This window comes from Argiope bruennichi, chromosome X2 (assembly GCF_947563725.1).
Source record: "Argiope bruennichi chromosome X2, qqArgBrue1.1, whole genome shotgun sequence".
Classification (NCBI taxonomy): Eukaryota; Metazoa; Arthropoda; class Arachnida; order Araneae; family Araneidae; genus Argiope; species Argiope bruennichi.
This window is the reverse complement of record NC_079163.1, coordinates 95,403,053-95,418,475: the sequence shown is the minus strand read 5'-3', so window position 1 is coordinate 95,418,475 and position 15,423 is coordinate 95,403,053. Positions and strand designations below refer to the sequence as shown.

At 26.8% G+C, this 15,423-nt stretch overlaps 1 protein-coding gene across 12 annotated transcripts in view; it reads left to right on the top strand.

The window, feature by feature from the left end:
* The window catches only part of LOC129960732 (branched-chain-amino-acid aminotransferase, cytosolic-like), a 35,966-nt gene that overhangs the window by 7,679 nt on the left and 12,864 nt on the right, over positions 1–15,423 (top strand). Inside the window, exons 2-9 of one of the 12 annotated variants that reach the window (XM_056074335.1) lie at positions 2,898–2,972; positions 3,442–3,561; positions 6,420–6,479; positions 6,956–7,140; positions 10,109–10,315; positions 12,227–12,337; positions 13,980–14,099; positions 15,156–15,319. In XM_056074335.1, the coding sequence (XP_055930310.1) occupies positions 10,205–10,315; positions 12,227–12,337; positions 13,980–14,099; positions 15,156–15,319 (506 nt within the window). In that variant the 5' untranslated portion in view covers positions 2,898–2,972; positions 3,442–3,561; positions 6,420–6,479; positions 6,956–7,140; positions 10,109–10,204. Of the gene's footprint in view, positions 1–2,897; positions 3,010–3,441; positions 3,566–4,784; positions 5,166–5,750; positions 5,843–6,419; positions 6,480–6,955; positions 7,141–10,108; positions 10,316–12,226; positions 12,338–13,979; positions 14,100–15,155; positions 15,320–15,423 lie in introns of those variants that run through there. The other 11 variants (XM_056074332.1, XM_056074337.1, XM_056074341.1 and 8 more) reach the window with 11 other exon arrangements.

The window sequence follows — 15,423 nt, the reverse complement described above, 5'->3', positions numbered from 1 at the left end:
CTACTTAACTTACGAATAGTTTATTTATCTGTATATGAAGAAAAATGGCAGTAATGTGCCAAGTGATAAGACAAGAAGTATACCATATTTTTGTTTTGTGTGTAAATATGTACAAGTTTATGATATAAATCAATATTCCTCTAAACAATATTTTAGTCTTCATAAACTATTTTTATCTTTATTTGACAATATTAAAGTTTAAGTTTTATTTTCCTCTATAAAACAGAAGAGAAAGAAACGATAACCGCATGCCATTGATTAAAATTTATTCGAAGTAATTTAAACAAGAAATTTCATTTCGGAAATTTTCCATCGAAAATGTATACACAAATAAAAGATCTAAAACAGATGAGTAACTCCTTATCATTTGAAATGCTTGTTACAGTTTGCCTACAATTCCCAATGTTTTTTCTGTTTCTCAGTGTTATTGGATATAATAAGGCCTCCGTTAAAGGGACTTTTCCAATTATTGTAAAACTCTGTAACAAGAGTGGAAAGATAGAACGTCATTTGATATGTTTGGGAACGAGATAGAGGAATCATGCACTCATCTGTATAATCATTTCAGAGTGCATAAGTTCTCTTATTATTTTAAATTTCTTGAATGACCATATGAAATATTTCACCACTTCATAAGAAGCCTTAAACACGATAAAAGATTTTTTTCCAACCTCAAATTAATTTTTAATGTTCTTAATAATGTCTTAAAGTTGACAATTTATGCAGCTAACTGTACAAAGCAAATTATTTTTACACATGATTATATTTTGAAAGTTTCATTAATAGTCGTTCATGTGTTTTTGTAGTAATGTTATAGTTAACATTAGAATTACACTACTCTATTCAGAAAGTTACTTTGTGGTAGAACAATAGATTTTAAATTTAGAGGAATTTTTTCACTGAAAGAATACAAAGACATCAAAACAAAATGTGTGCTATCATTGAAAAAAAAAAAAACTTATTTCTCAGCTTGAAAAAAAAACTTTGCTCGATTTTTTTTGCGCATTTAAGTCCTATGCATTCATTGCAATGTGATAAAGTGTATGCACTCTAATCAGCACATGTAAAGCAATATCTAATAAAAAAAAAAGGGGCGAATACTTACCGTTTTTCTTATCTCCTGATTTCATTTCTTATTCCCTGTTACTCCATTACAACAAAAATTACTTTGAAAATTATTCTGTCTCTGCTTTCACCACTTTGGTGACCCTGGACAGAACATAAATATTTGGAATCAGTTCTTTAGAATGAATTAATAGAGGAGAGTGTTGTACCTTTGACCGATTTATTAATTAATATTTGATGTTTCATTAATAAGTTCGTAACTTTATTGTGAATAATGGCTTTAACTCAGCTTATTTTTGCATTTATTTTCTATTTTAAACAGTTAACTGTTTTTGGCAGTATACTCGTCATGGAAAAAGTAAATTTTGCATTAGGACGAGTTTATTCGTCAGAAGTAATAAGAAGTGACACTGCTAAATTTTTGCGACACAATTTAGATATACATTTTCCGAAGAGGTCGAAATAGTTGAGTGGTTAAAGTACCAGACTTTTCAATTTTAATATTTTTAATTATTATTATTATTATATGAAAAACCTTACATAATTGTCAATGGCACAGCATAGTTGTATCTTTGATTGGGAAAAGTTAACCTTTGATCTGGACTTATGAAATCAAACATAAACGAGAAAAAGCTTTTAATCACATAAAACGAAAAGATAATTATTTTTGATTAAGATTCAAGTTTTTATACATTAGAAAAAGTTATTTATAAATTTGCCAAGTTTTGAAAGGATTCATTTCTTTTAAAATATACTTACTATTTATTGAAAGGATAATCTTTGCCCGATTTTGTTTGATAAAAATCTGTCATCATTAAAAAAAAAAAAAATTTTTTTTTCACCAAAAAGCTGTCAGAAGGCTTGTAGTTACAGTTTCTCTGTACTTTCAAAGGCAATCCATGATGGATCTACCTTTATTTTATTGATAATGACAAAAACGCATAAACCAAACAGACTATTGAAGTAGTAGCACTAAATACCAAAATATACCTACCTACCTATATAAATTCTTGTTTTGTGAAATAAATATAAATTCTTTTTTTTTTGGTAGGATCACTAACTTGACTTTTTCTAAATAATCTAAAAATGGAACTTTAGAATTAAGATATTGCATAATTTCATATTTTAAGTTATGGATTGAAGTATGCTTAAAACTCAGTGATATTTTAATTCGTCATTCTTTCAAGACTAAGCATCCAGTGCACAGAAGAGTGAAAGTGGAGAAATTTACTTCGAGATTCGAAAACATATTTACCTATTCACCATTACAATATTGTAATGGTGAGTAAGTAAATATGTTTTGGTTTCTAGATTGAAATGGAAATCCCTTACGGTAGACCCAATTGATAAAGGTTAAATACAGATGGCGCGCACAAATTACCAATTATCTCACAATTTTGCTTTTAAAAAACCTAATTTCCTCTCTAAGTAAGAAATATTGCACCTCTGACCTGGTCAAAGGAACAATACATCACAGTGGCGGTCAAAGGTTCAACATAGTGCATTTTCAAATTTAAAATTCTAGAAGTCATTTTTCGTTAAGAATAATGAGACCAGAATTCGCACAAAATATGATTGTCTGTAGTATGCAGTACTAATATAATTTCGTTAAAAGTATGAAAAATATTATGAGGCACAAAGTAATTTTTACAACATTGACTTTTCAGTAAAATCAGATAAATTCAGCACAATATGTATTTTTTCAAATAGCAACAAGCTAAAATGAGTAAGCGGTGGATGGTTTTTGTACTAAACACACAAATTTCTAAATTTTGTCAATGAGCAAAGGAAAACTTCCCCTGATATTCTACAGTTTTCCCTTTTTCTTTCAGATCACGCCACTACTATATTAAGTTAGAAGAACTGTGGTTCGAACAACTTGCATTGGTGTCGGATCTGATAAAGGGGTGATTCTTTTTCAAATCAAAATTTGAATATTATTTGGTGAATATTCACATACTAGCCTCTTTTTTTTTAAAGTTTATCAGATTTTCTAATTTAATTTGAATTAACTTTTGTGATTTTACTCTGGCCTTTTGTATTTTATTATTACTTTACTAATGATTGTTTCGTATCATTTTACTTGATACTATTTATTTGTTAAATTTTGGATTAAAAAAAAATCTGTGTGACGCAGTATAGCTTACATACTGATTCTTGAGACATAAAATTCCAAACAAACCCTATTAGTACTTGAAACAGCTGGATGAACTTTCATGCTCTTTTTTCCTTAATATTCAATTTGTATACAAATTAACAGCAGTAGTTACCCCAATTTTGTGGTATTTTATTAATTAAAAAAAAACTAAAAAAACTTTTTCACAGATTTTTTTAAAAAAATTTCTTGTCTTATATCTTATATTATCACTTTCACAGCTTGTTTTCAAGAGAGAGATGGTGTGGTACACTTTTGCACCAGGATCTTTACACAGAGAAATATTTTTTAACTATATTTCTGGACGGGAAAATGATGCTTTCATGAAGCTACCATGCTGAGTAAGTAAGTTACCTCGATCTTTTTTAATCTATTATTTTTATTCTGCCTAATCTGAAGACAAAAAAGTTCCCTATATCTTCTTTGAAATATTATTTTCTTGTATTGAAAAAGTTTCATCCCATTCTTGTAAAAAAAAAAAATAAATGTTTTTATATTGTTGGGAATTGAATGTCAATAGTATGATCGGCAAATTTTCAAAAAGTCGGCGTTTATGTTATCTGGATAATTATAAAGTTTATTTTTGAATTGCTTGGAGAAACTTGCGCTCTTGGATTTCTACTGGCAAGGATACTACATAAAATGTTGAAGCCTTTTTAGCATGATGCATGAGAATTTCAAATGAAATTTACATTTAAGAAAGATGAATCCATGCTTCTACTATCGGTCATTCAGGATAATTCTATGCCACGTAAATGGCGAAGTGGCACTCCACGTCATTTCGTTTTTTTTAATGTATCTACTCAGCCTAATCATTTACCAACACTCCACGTAATTTCATTTTTTTAATGCATCAATTTAGCCTAATCATTTACCAACACCTCACGCTATGCAAATGCCTTCACTTTCAATGGCATCGACTCCTGACCCTTAATCACTCCTTCACTGATTTCCTTGTTGAAATTCTAGCTAAAGTACGTCATGCACAATCTTCCTCGATTCGTATTTTCGAGCGAGCCAAAGCATCTCAATTTTTTTTCTTCTTTCACCTCAAATTAAAAAAAAAAAAAAAAAAAAAAAAGGAAAAAAATAAGAAACACACCAGCTGCATTCTCACAGCAGATCTACAGCAGCTCCCATTTCAAATGGTGGGGAGTGATGAAGATTGGAAAGGGTTGTATATTAAACCTTTGTTCCATGTCACGCTAATTCTGATCAGTTTACACGCTGACGAGGGGTTTTGTTTGAAATGAGAGTAAAATATCAGCTTAGGAATTTCTTTTGTAGTCACATATTAAAATCTTTGAGTATTATTTTTAAAAATATTATTTTGGTTTCGAGTCGTGTCGATAGTCATCAATCGCAATACATTTCTGTAGTGAAAATAAATCCAAGTTGTTAGAGGTGTCTTTTTAAAATGAAATAACTTCAATTTTATTTCAAAGGTTATTGCTACTGCTATTTACTATTCAGCTGATTGGCCACGGTTTCGTTTCACTATCAATCCAAAAGTGAGACAATTTTTAAAATCTTCCAGTGATTTCTATTCTATTTTAAATTTCGTAGGATGATATGCATTTTTATTGAATTTATTTTATCCTTCAATTCCATCAAAAGTTTATTGGCATTTTGTATTTTAGTTTATAATTCAAAATAGTATATTTCACAATACAGCACATATTGCCTAGCGGGCAAAACAATCAAGCAGTAAAAATTCGCTTTGCGCTCAAGTTACTTTTATTAAATCCAATTTTAAGCGAAAACAACATTGCAACGACGCATTTCAAGTCGTGGCTGCTTGACAAAGGTTTTTTTATTTTTATAGTTTGTGTGTATTAGTGAGAAGCTAGTGCTAATCACGTTCAAGCAGTGGAATCGAAAAGCTTTTGTTAAAAAGATGAATTTTGTTTTAATTTCTAAACTCCGTTACGTTACTTATAATCAAGTATGTTACTTTACTTATGTTAACAGTTAATAGTCTTTGCGTTATGTTGATATATTTATATATTTACTTATATGCACGTTAATTTAATCTTATGAAGTTTCGTTTTCAATTGATGTTTATCTTGCGTACATAGTGAGACCGATAAATTAAAAACGGAATCGATATTGTCTTACATAATTACTATGGATAAGAAATCGCACGAATGAAAATATCATTATAGTATTTGTCATAAAGTAATTTTCTGAATATATTTATTCATATTTGATTTGAATTAATAATATTTCAATTTTTGATTGGTCTTGAGTACAGGTCTTCAAATTAATAGCAGTTAAACAGAAAAATTTTATAGAGTTTATATGAATTTTAAAATGCAGGATATTGGGAATTTGCACATATATATTTTTAAAAATATGTGATACTTAAATGTGTTTGTTGACCATTCTGTATAGAATTTAAAATTTTTATATGAGTATGGATTTAATTGACTTCAGTTTTTTTTTTATTTGTGTTAATCATGAAGTGGCAACTTTTTTTTTTGTCATATAAACTAAATTTTTGCTATCTTTTTTGATTCTTGGACAACATACAAAGACCTCTGGAAAGTTGGAGAGGGACCAGAGCTTCATCAAATGATGCAAGTTGACTGTCCTATTTGTAGGATGCTGTCCCTTAATAAGTTTAGTTTTGAATCTGAATTTTAGAGATATAGTGCAGAAATGTATAAAAGTTTTAAAAATCAGTGTATTAAGCATTCAAAAATTCAGATAGAACCACTAAAAAGAAAAAAAATTGTTATTTTCAAAATTTAATTCTTATGTTCATTAATTTTTTTAATAAGTTTTATAGCATATTCCTATCCAAATCAATGTTATATTTTCATTTTTTTTAATGCTGTTCATCTTATGTTTTGTGAACATGTAAAACAGAGAGAGGCATTGATATTATTGGTCCAGTAATTCTGAAATGATCATAATTTCATTCATCAATTAATCATATCAAATGCAAATAAAATTAACATTCATTGAGTATTCTAATTTATTGGATATTACAATGAAAAAAGCATACTATGCAGAGTTTCATAAATTGCTAAAAAAAGTATTTTTAGTTTATGTAATAATTTATGAAACATTTTTAAATCAATTTTATAATTACATTTTTAAACATTTTCTTATGAATTTCTTAACATTTTTACTAGATTATTTTATCATTCAAGCAATTATAGACTAATCTGTAAAATGATCTTTTTCATTTTAGGTAAATTATTTTCAAAATGAATTTTTCAGGAACTTAAGTAAAGTGAGCTCTACATTTAAGGTATGTTATAATTTTAGCTGAAATTATGATACTGTAACATCTGATTATACCTCACTTTACTTTTTTTTAAATGTTTATATTAGTGTTCTGTTATAATAGTTTCTATCAGTGCTTAATAAGTATAATATTTCTTTTATCTGTTGTTAGATTCAGTTGTTAAAATCAAATAAAATATCTAAACATGAAAGACAGAAACAGATTTCTTATGAATAAAATAAACTGCTTAAAAGCAACAGATTACTGGGAGAAATTTTATATTGACACACACTAAAATAAAACTGGGATAATTCAAAAAGCAAAATAAACAACAACAAAAGAAGCACATTGCCATTTCTTTTAATATAAATATATAATGTAACATATAATTCTAATAGTTGAATAGATCAGCATTTAATTCTAACAATTATTGTATTTTTCACAAATTTTTGTGTTGGTACTAATCATGCTTAAGTATTCATATTGTGTTTTTATTTCAGGAAGTGATATCACTAAGTGTTTCTTACTGTCTGTTAAAATCTTTAATTCTGTGAGTGAAATAAGACAATAGTACAATATAGTTGGCAACATATAAATATACCTGGCAAAAATTTATGTATTGAAAAGATTTAATCTGATTGAGGAATAGTGAAAACTACAACTGTGAGGAACTTCTTTCAATTATGTAAGTCAAAACTTAAAGTAACAATATGTATGTCTGTTTATATACTTCTCAGTTGGATAAAAGCAAACCAATGAAAAAAGATATATTATCCTAAAAACAAAAGCATATGAAAATTTTTGTTTTTATTATTATTATATTTATTTTTTTCTTTGTTATTGTTCTTGCTCATATTTTTATGCACTTCTTAGAGTTTATTAATGGGAATAAATCGATGCTTTTCTTTTTACCAAATTTCTCTTTTCCTATTCATTTCTAAGAAATTTTAGTTTGAGCTTGTAAAAAAAGCAGATTTAATTTTATTTCTTACTTCCTTTATTTGTGCTTGAAGTGATTTCTGTAAAGCAGTTTTTAGTTTTGATTTCAGTTTAATTTCATAAACCTTATTCACATTTAATCTTAAGTTATAATGTATACTATTTACTCACTTTGTCTTATAACATTACAAAACCAATTTTTTGTGATGAAATGTATAATTATATTAATATATAGTTGGCAATATATATATTGGGAGTTTTTTAATCATATTTTTATACAAATTTTTTTAGACTTTATAATAAGGGAAATTTACCTGAAGAATGATTTTTAAATATTTGATTATTTAGGAAATCTTAATTTTTTTCTAAGTCATGGATTAATTTTTAAAGTTTCCTGAATTGCTGATTTTTAGCCAAATGATTCATAATGTGTATATCTAACCAACAAATTAATTTTTACTATTACATAAAAAAAATGTGGTATTGCTGCATTGCATAAAAGAATCACACTGATATCTTTAGTAGGAATATTATTGTCAAATGTAAACTTATGCTACTTACAAACAGTTAAAGAAAATTTGGCTGTGTTGTTTACTCCTGAAATTGATTCTAGAAGATTATACTGGCAGTCACAAGTGTTTATATCCTTAATATTGATAATAAGAAAATAAAATATTTATGTGTTCCCTGTATTGAAAAAGTGTCAGTTTGTAAAATATTTCTTTTATATTCATCTGTGCATACATAAAGTTTCACACACACCTTTGTCTATAAAATTTGCATTGATAATTTGTAATATAAAATTTGCAGATTTCTTGACTTAGATCACTTTTTTTTATGCATCAGGCTGTTACTTGAGCTTGTCCTTCATTGTACATTTTAAGGATAATATTTATATCACAATAGATTATTAAAAGAGTGAATTCAGATTATAATAATGCATTTATTAACTCCTATTGCATTTAAAAACATAGTCGATTAATGCATTCGTTGAAGTACAGGGTGGTTATAATTAAAGTTCCACTTTGAAATGGTCATAAAAAGAAAACTACTAGACCAAATGTTATCAAACTTGGTAATAATTTAAAGGAGGTCATGTGAATTTCTTTTCTGCCAAAAAAAATTTCAAAAATTCACCACCAGGTGCGAAATGGCATTGTATGCAATATTGTTAAGCAAAACAGGACATGAACACATCAGTTTAAAATGTGTTTAATCGTTTCTGAAACATGTTACAAAACATGTTCAATGTGTGTATCTCAAAGGCATTGTTTATGATGATAATCTAAACAATTTGGCAGAACTGAAAGAAGTGATACACCGACATGTGCGTAATGTTCCTTCTGATATGCTAAGAGATTTTGAGAATGCAGTAATGTGATTTAACTTGCTTTCAGAAAATGGTGGCAGCCATAATGAATATGCTTTATAACGCATTTCAGAAATGATTAAACACATTTTAAATTGATGTCTTCATGTCCCATTTTGCTTAATTCTATTGTGCTTAACAATATTGCATACAGTACTATTTCTTCTCTGGTGTTGAGTTTTTGAACCTTTTTTTTTTTTTTTTTTTTGACGGAAAAGAAATTCCCACAACCTCTTTTAAACTATTATCAAGTTTGATAACATTTGATTGAGTAGTCTTCCTTCTATGACCATTTCAAAGTGGAGCTTTAATTATAACCACCCTATATTTATGAAACACATGTTCAAAGCAAACATCTTTGATAATTATGCAATGTTATGCTAATATTTTGACAATTATACGATCAATACTTGCATGCCCATGTAGCTTCGTTGCAAGTGTTGGTTACAATTACATGCAGTATAAAAGATCTGTATTTAAAGCATTCTTTTTTACTGTGACACATTGTTCTTTAAGAAAGCTTAATATCATGCACATAATTGCAAGCAAATAATTTTAATTTATTCTACAGAATTGTACTACTTCTCTGAGATACTTTAAATGCTAAATTTATCAAGTTTCTTTCTTTTATTAAATTGAATTTGCAACTGTAGACCAATCAAATTGAATAATATATAACAATTGTAAGCAAATTTATTTCATGTCATGTTCATTAAAATTTATATTACTTGTCTATTAGTACATATATTTATTTGTCTGTAGTACATATAAAATAACAGACAAATAATTACACAGGACTGTTTTGTCCTCTGTATTTTTTTAAATAAATAAATTAATTTGGATTTCTAAAATATTTTCATCCAAGTTTGTGATTAACACTTTTAATTTTAGAAACACAAATATCTCTAAAGCATGGAGCTTTATGTGTGTATAGATGAATGCAAGAGGAACATTTAACTAAATGAACACTTTTATATTATGAGGGCTGTGTAAAAGCTTAAATTTTCTTTTATCAATCTTCTCAGAAGCTTCCCCCCCCCCTACAATTGCCTGCCTTATTTAATGAGGCTTTGTAATTAGAAATATATTTCTAAGTACCATATTTAAGGAAATAAATGCTTGTTACACTTTTTTAGAATTTCTTGGATATTACTTAAATTATAAATTAATATTTACCTATTTTTTATTTATCCCAGAATTCTTTAAACTCTGTTCTTAGTATTTGTTTTTATAAAATTTTGAAAATAAAAAAAAAAAAATAATCAAGGAAACTTTTGTGAACTCTATTTTCTTAGAATGCTGTAGTAAAATGTTATTGAAGTTTTATTCTCTTTTTATAATCTAGTATTCAGATCTGATAATCAAAACTTGTAATCCTGAAGACAAAAAAAGTAAACCAGATGACAGCACTCTTGTTTTTGGAAAAAATTTCAGTGACCATATGTTTGAAGTAGAATGGAATGAAGATCAAGGATGGGGTAAACCTGTAATATCTCCATTGCATAACTTGGTTCTTCATCCTGCTGCCAAGGTTTTACATTATGCTCAAGAGGTATTAATAGCTATTAAATTTTCTTCATCTTTTTCATCTTTTTTTCTTTATATATTGTGATTTGATAATTTATGAATAAAAATATTTAAATAATTTTGTAATTGATGATTGATTTTGTAACTTTTGATTAAAATCTACTTACTGGGCATAAACTTATATAGCAAAATTTACTATAAAATATCTGCAGCAAAATTTTTATTAAATCTATTTCTGTAAAAAAAAAAAAAAAAAAAAAAAATACTGTTTAGGAATTTTGCTATGTGATAGGTAAATAAAGAAACAATCTTAATTATTATGTGGCAACTTTTTTATTATTATTTATTAACTTTTTGTTATAATTTAAATTCATTGTCCTTGCTTTTAACCGTAGAATCGTTATAAATTGTAAATAATTTGTCCTTAAGTAATGTTTAATACTTTGCTGTTTTTTACAGATTATAAGACTACTTTGCACATGTATTATTATTTATAAGTAGCCTTATATCTAATATTGCTTATCAGAATGAAATTTAGCAATGATTCTTTATGATAAATAGTTTTATGAAAAAGAAAATAAATGGAAATGAGAAAACCTTGATTTGAGTTTACTAATGTGCTGCAAAATTCATACTTTTTTTTAAATTTTAAATATATGTTAGAAATATCATATAGTGTTAATAAACTATTTTAAGAGTAGTTTACATAATAATTTACCTATTCTTTGGTTTTGAGATTCCAGTGTCATGGTTATGTATAGTTAGAAATGGCAAAATGTTTCTAAAATCTTAAATCAAAGCAAGTTTTATTTGATTAATTGCTATCTTTCTGTAAAATAGAAGTGAGCAAATGTAGTGTAATTTGAGCAAAAGTATTTTAATAATTTCAATGATGAAATCTAAAGTCCTGTTATTGAAACAAAAAAGTAATCTGCATTTATACTATTGAAGGAAAAAAAAATGCATCTTCACCTTTTAAAGATAATTTTTTTAAAAAAATGCTGGAAAAATATTGTAAGAAATGCAGGATGAAGCACTTTGGCATCACATTTTGCAGACCTATACCAACAGAATTCTGGTGAATAAATGTTTTTAATGAAGAGAAAGCATTAAACTTCTTTTACACTAATTATTTTAATTTTGTTGGGATACTTGAAACTTGATATTAAAGGTTCAATATCATATCCAATTAAACATTCTCTCTATTGAAAGAGAATGTACCCAAGTGCCAATTAACAAGCTTAATGCCATTTTAATATTCCATAAGTTGATTTTATCTGCTGTATTTGACTAATAATTATCATTTCAAACACTTCCAATAACCAGCAAAATTTTAAATATATATAAGTCAAACTATGTAAATTTAATAAATGCTTTAAATTGTTTTAGCAATAATTATCCAATGCTCTGACATTTTAAAGATATTTATATTTTTTACAAATTTTACCCAAGACTATGAAATAACATAATATGCTTTTGAAAAATTAGTTTTACTTTTTATATCATAGGCATTGAGTTGCTAAAATACATTAAAGTCCCATCACCTTTTTATACCATATTTCTTTTAATGATATATAACCTACTTCTTGTAAAAAAAAAAAAAATTTTTACAAATGCATTTTGTCTTTGTTCACACTCCTCTTTTGAAATATCAATAAGAGAAGAATGGCCTGGAAATTTGTATAATATTATAGTTTTAAAATACCTGTTAGTATATGGCCATACTTGCTTATAGCATTACTTGTTAATAATGAGATATTTCTTTTCCATGAAAATTTTAAGTTAGAACAATATTTTTTCTTGTAATATTTATCTTGTAGTATTAGAGACTTGGCATGTATAATCTTAATCTAATAATCTTATTTTTCTTTTAATGATTTGAGAATTCATATTAATGCATAAAAATTTTTTTATTATTAAGTATTTTCCTTACTAGTTATTTGAAGGATTGAAAGCATTCAGAACCAAAAGTGGCAAATCTATCCTTTTTAGACCTGAATTGAACATAGAACGAATGCTAATAACTGCAGAAAGAGCTTCTTTGCCGGTAAGTAAAAAAAATATTTTAAATTTGTTTCAAAATGCAAATCTGCATATCTGCAATGCAGTTGTTAATTTAAAAAGAACTTTGGGCTGTAGTGTAATGTAGTTTAGTTTGTCCCCCGAGTTTGTCGTCAATATGGCAACCCAACGAAATGATCTTCTAGCAACCCTAATGCTGAGTTGTTTACTACTTTTTGCAATGGTTGAGTTGTGCATGAACTACAACTATTATGAAAAATGTGAAATTAATAGATATATTTTTTTATTTTTTTTAAAGATTTTAATTTAGCTTTAAGTTTAGTTAGTTAAGATTTTAGACTTGGCATCCTGAAGGGACACACTTAACTACACTTTTACCAAGCTTTTTATTTTTATAAACTTAAAACAGTTAAATCATTCTCCTAATACTAGATGCTATTTTTTAGATGAAGATTTATATTTCTGCAAAATCTTGATTCTGTGTATATATAAAAAAGGCATTGATTAAAATAGCGGAGTGAATTTGCTGCGAGTTATTTGTAAGAACTTTGTAACTAATTCACATTGAACTTATCATTGAGTAAAATCATGTTTTATTATTTACTGAACTTACTCAGAGCCACATGTTTGTAATTTCTTTGCACATTTTCAGCTATTTTATATCGAGTTTTTTACTTTAAAAAAAAATGGAGCTTTTAAGATTTGTTTGGCTTTAGAATTGCATTTATTGGAATCATTGTTTTCTGTTAGATTTTAAAAGCAATAGCTAAGTTTATTTTTTTCTTTTTCTCATTGATTCAAATTTTTTTTTAAGTTTGTAAAATATTTTTGCTCTGGAACGAATATTTTACAAATAAATTCACTATATTTTTCTGAAACTGCCATATTCTCTATAATATTGACATCTAGGCATTCAGTTGTGTTGATTACTCTAAGTATTGGCTTAATTATCCTGGTTTTACAGAGGCTGGCATATCATATATAATTTAATGCAAATTTATTGGTTAAAGCTTTTTATGTACAATTTTGTTGTATTCAACTTTCTCCAGCATATTGATAGTTTCCTTCCATAGTATATGTTTGATTCTTGTGCCATTAAATCAAGCTTAGTCAACCATCTCAAAAATTATGAATCCTTGATGTATTGAATTGTATGATTTGTAACAAGTTACCATAATTAAATCCACTTTTTATCTTTCATAGTGATTACAGCTTTTATTTATCACCCTTGTAAAGTTTATATGTCCATGGCAAAGTAGATTAACTGAACTGCATCTCCTCAGGTTTTCTTTATTTTCTGCTTTAAATTATTTTGGTGAGCATTTGAGATCTTTTATGCTGCTCCTGTATCTCGATTGTTTCTAATTGTGATTAGGATTTATTATTTTCACTTGTTTTAAAATGTGAGCAACTTTCATATTGTGTTGTTTGGTCTTTTGTCATTTCAGTATCAAGGTTTTTTAGCATCTTAAAATTATTTCTTGTTTTTTGTGATTTACTTTTTCTTATGCTAAGTTGATTTACCATGTACAAATTCTTTAATGTTTTGCAAAATGTTAAACATCGGTAATTGTTATTAGATTTATAGCTTTAACTAAATTGTATTATCAACTATTAAATTATACATATTGTAGCTTGGTTTTTTAAATGTTATATATATTTTCTAGTTGTTTGATGGTGATGAGTTTCTGAAATGCATGAAAAAATTGGTTTCTATTGATCAGCATTGGATTCCTGATAAAGAAGGCTGTTCATTGTATGTTCGACCAACACTTATTGGAATAGAGGTAAATAATTATAAAAAGCTTGATAATTCAAAAAATTGCTCAATCTGTGCTTGCATATTTGGCAAAAGTAAAATCTTGTTGAACATGTTGGTACAATATTTTTTGTATTTTATTGTATCAAATTTTATTGAAGTTATTTTAGAAATCAGTATAATTTGGATGAAGAAAAAAGCTTCAGATTTGTATAACAATTGCATACTTAATTTGGTATTAATTCCACTAATGTTTAATACTGATAAGTTTTAAAGAAAACCAACTACAATTTAATGATTTTATGAATTTAATTTTCTTTTTTTAAAAAATTGTGTTTTTACATAGTAGTCAGAGTAATTTAGAATTGATAATTCAAATTTAGTTAAGAGATAGGTATTATAAAAGAAGACAATTTCTCATTTGAAAATGTGATCCTACTCATTACATAAAAGTGCAAAATATGCGTGGAAAGGAAGCAATAGAAGCAAGTGAAAGAAAGATAATTAGCTGTTTGCTTTAAAACAAATCATAGGATAAAAGTAGATTTGTAATTTATTGTATGGTTAGGAGTGGCGTTTTTAAATGAACAGTGCATTGATTGAGAATTATTACATTAAATTACTGAAAGCTTTCATTTGGACTGAAGCAGAGTACTGTATATGAGTAATTGCTCTAAAATTCATTCACATTATTCCTCCAGATAAGAGCGATACATTGAGTGGACGACTGATTTTCAATTGTACTCAAAACATAAATCAGCAGATTTAAATATATATATATATATATATATATATATATATATATTCCTTTCAGTTATGTTTTAAATTACTAGTACTTTCAATTTTTGCTGATATTTATTCAGGTAAATGTTACATATTGAAAACATATTTCTTAATATATAAAACTGTCATGTATTTCAAATTTTTTGTGAAGTATATTGGGGTTTCTTCGCATTTATTGAAAACAGTTTATCTTTTAAGAAATTTATAATTTTGTTTCAGTTTGATTAATTTTGTTATTGCTAATCCACCAATAAAATTTTAATTACTTAGCTATATTAATTTGGTATAAATTTTGGCTTAGCCATCTTTGGGAATTGCATCATCTAAGAAAGCTTTATTGTATATTATTACTGGACCTGTTGGTGCGTACTTCTCAAGTGGACAAGAAAAAGCAGTTTCTCTTCTAGCTGATCCAAAACATGTTAGGGCTTGGCCAGGTGGAGTAGGTAACAAAAAAATGGGATGGTAAGAATTTAGTTTTTTTTTTTTTTTTTATTATTTTTTTTTTCCAGTTTGATATTTCCTTGTATCTTTGCTATCTACTTTAATTTTTTTTTCATATATTTGTT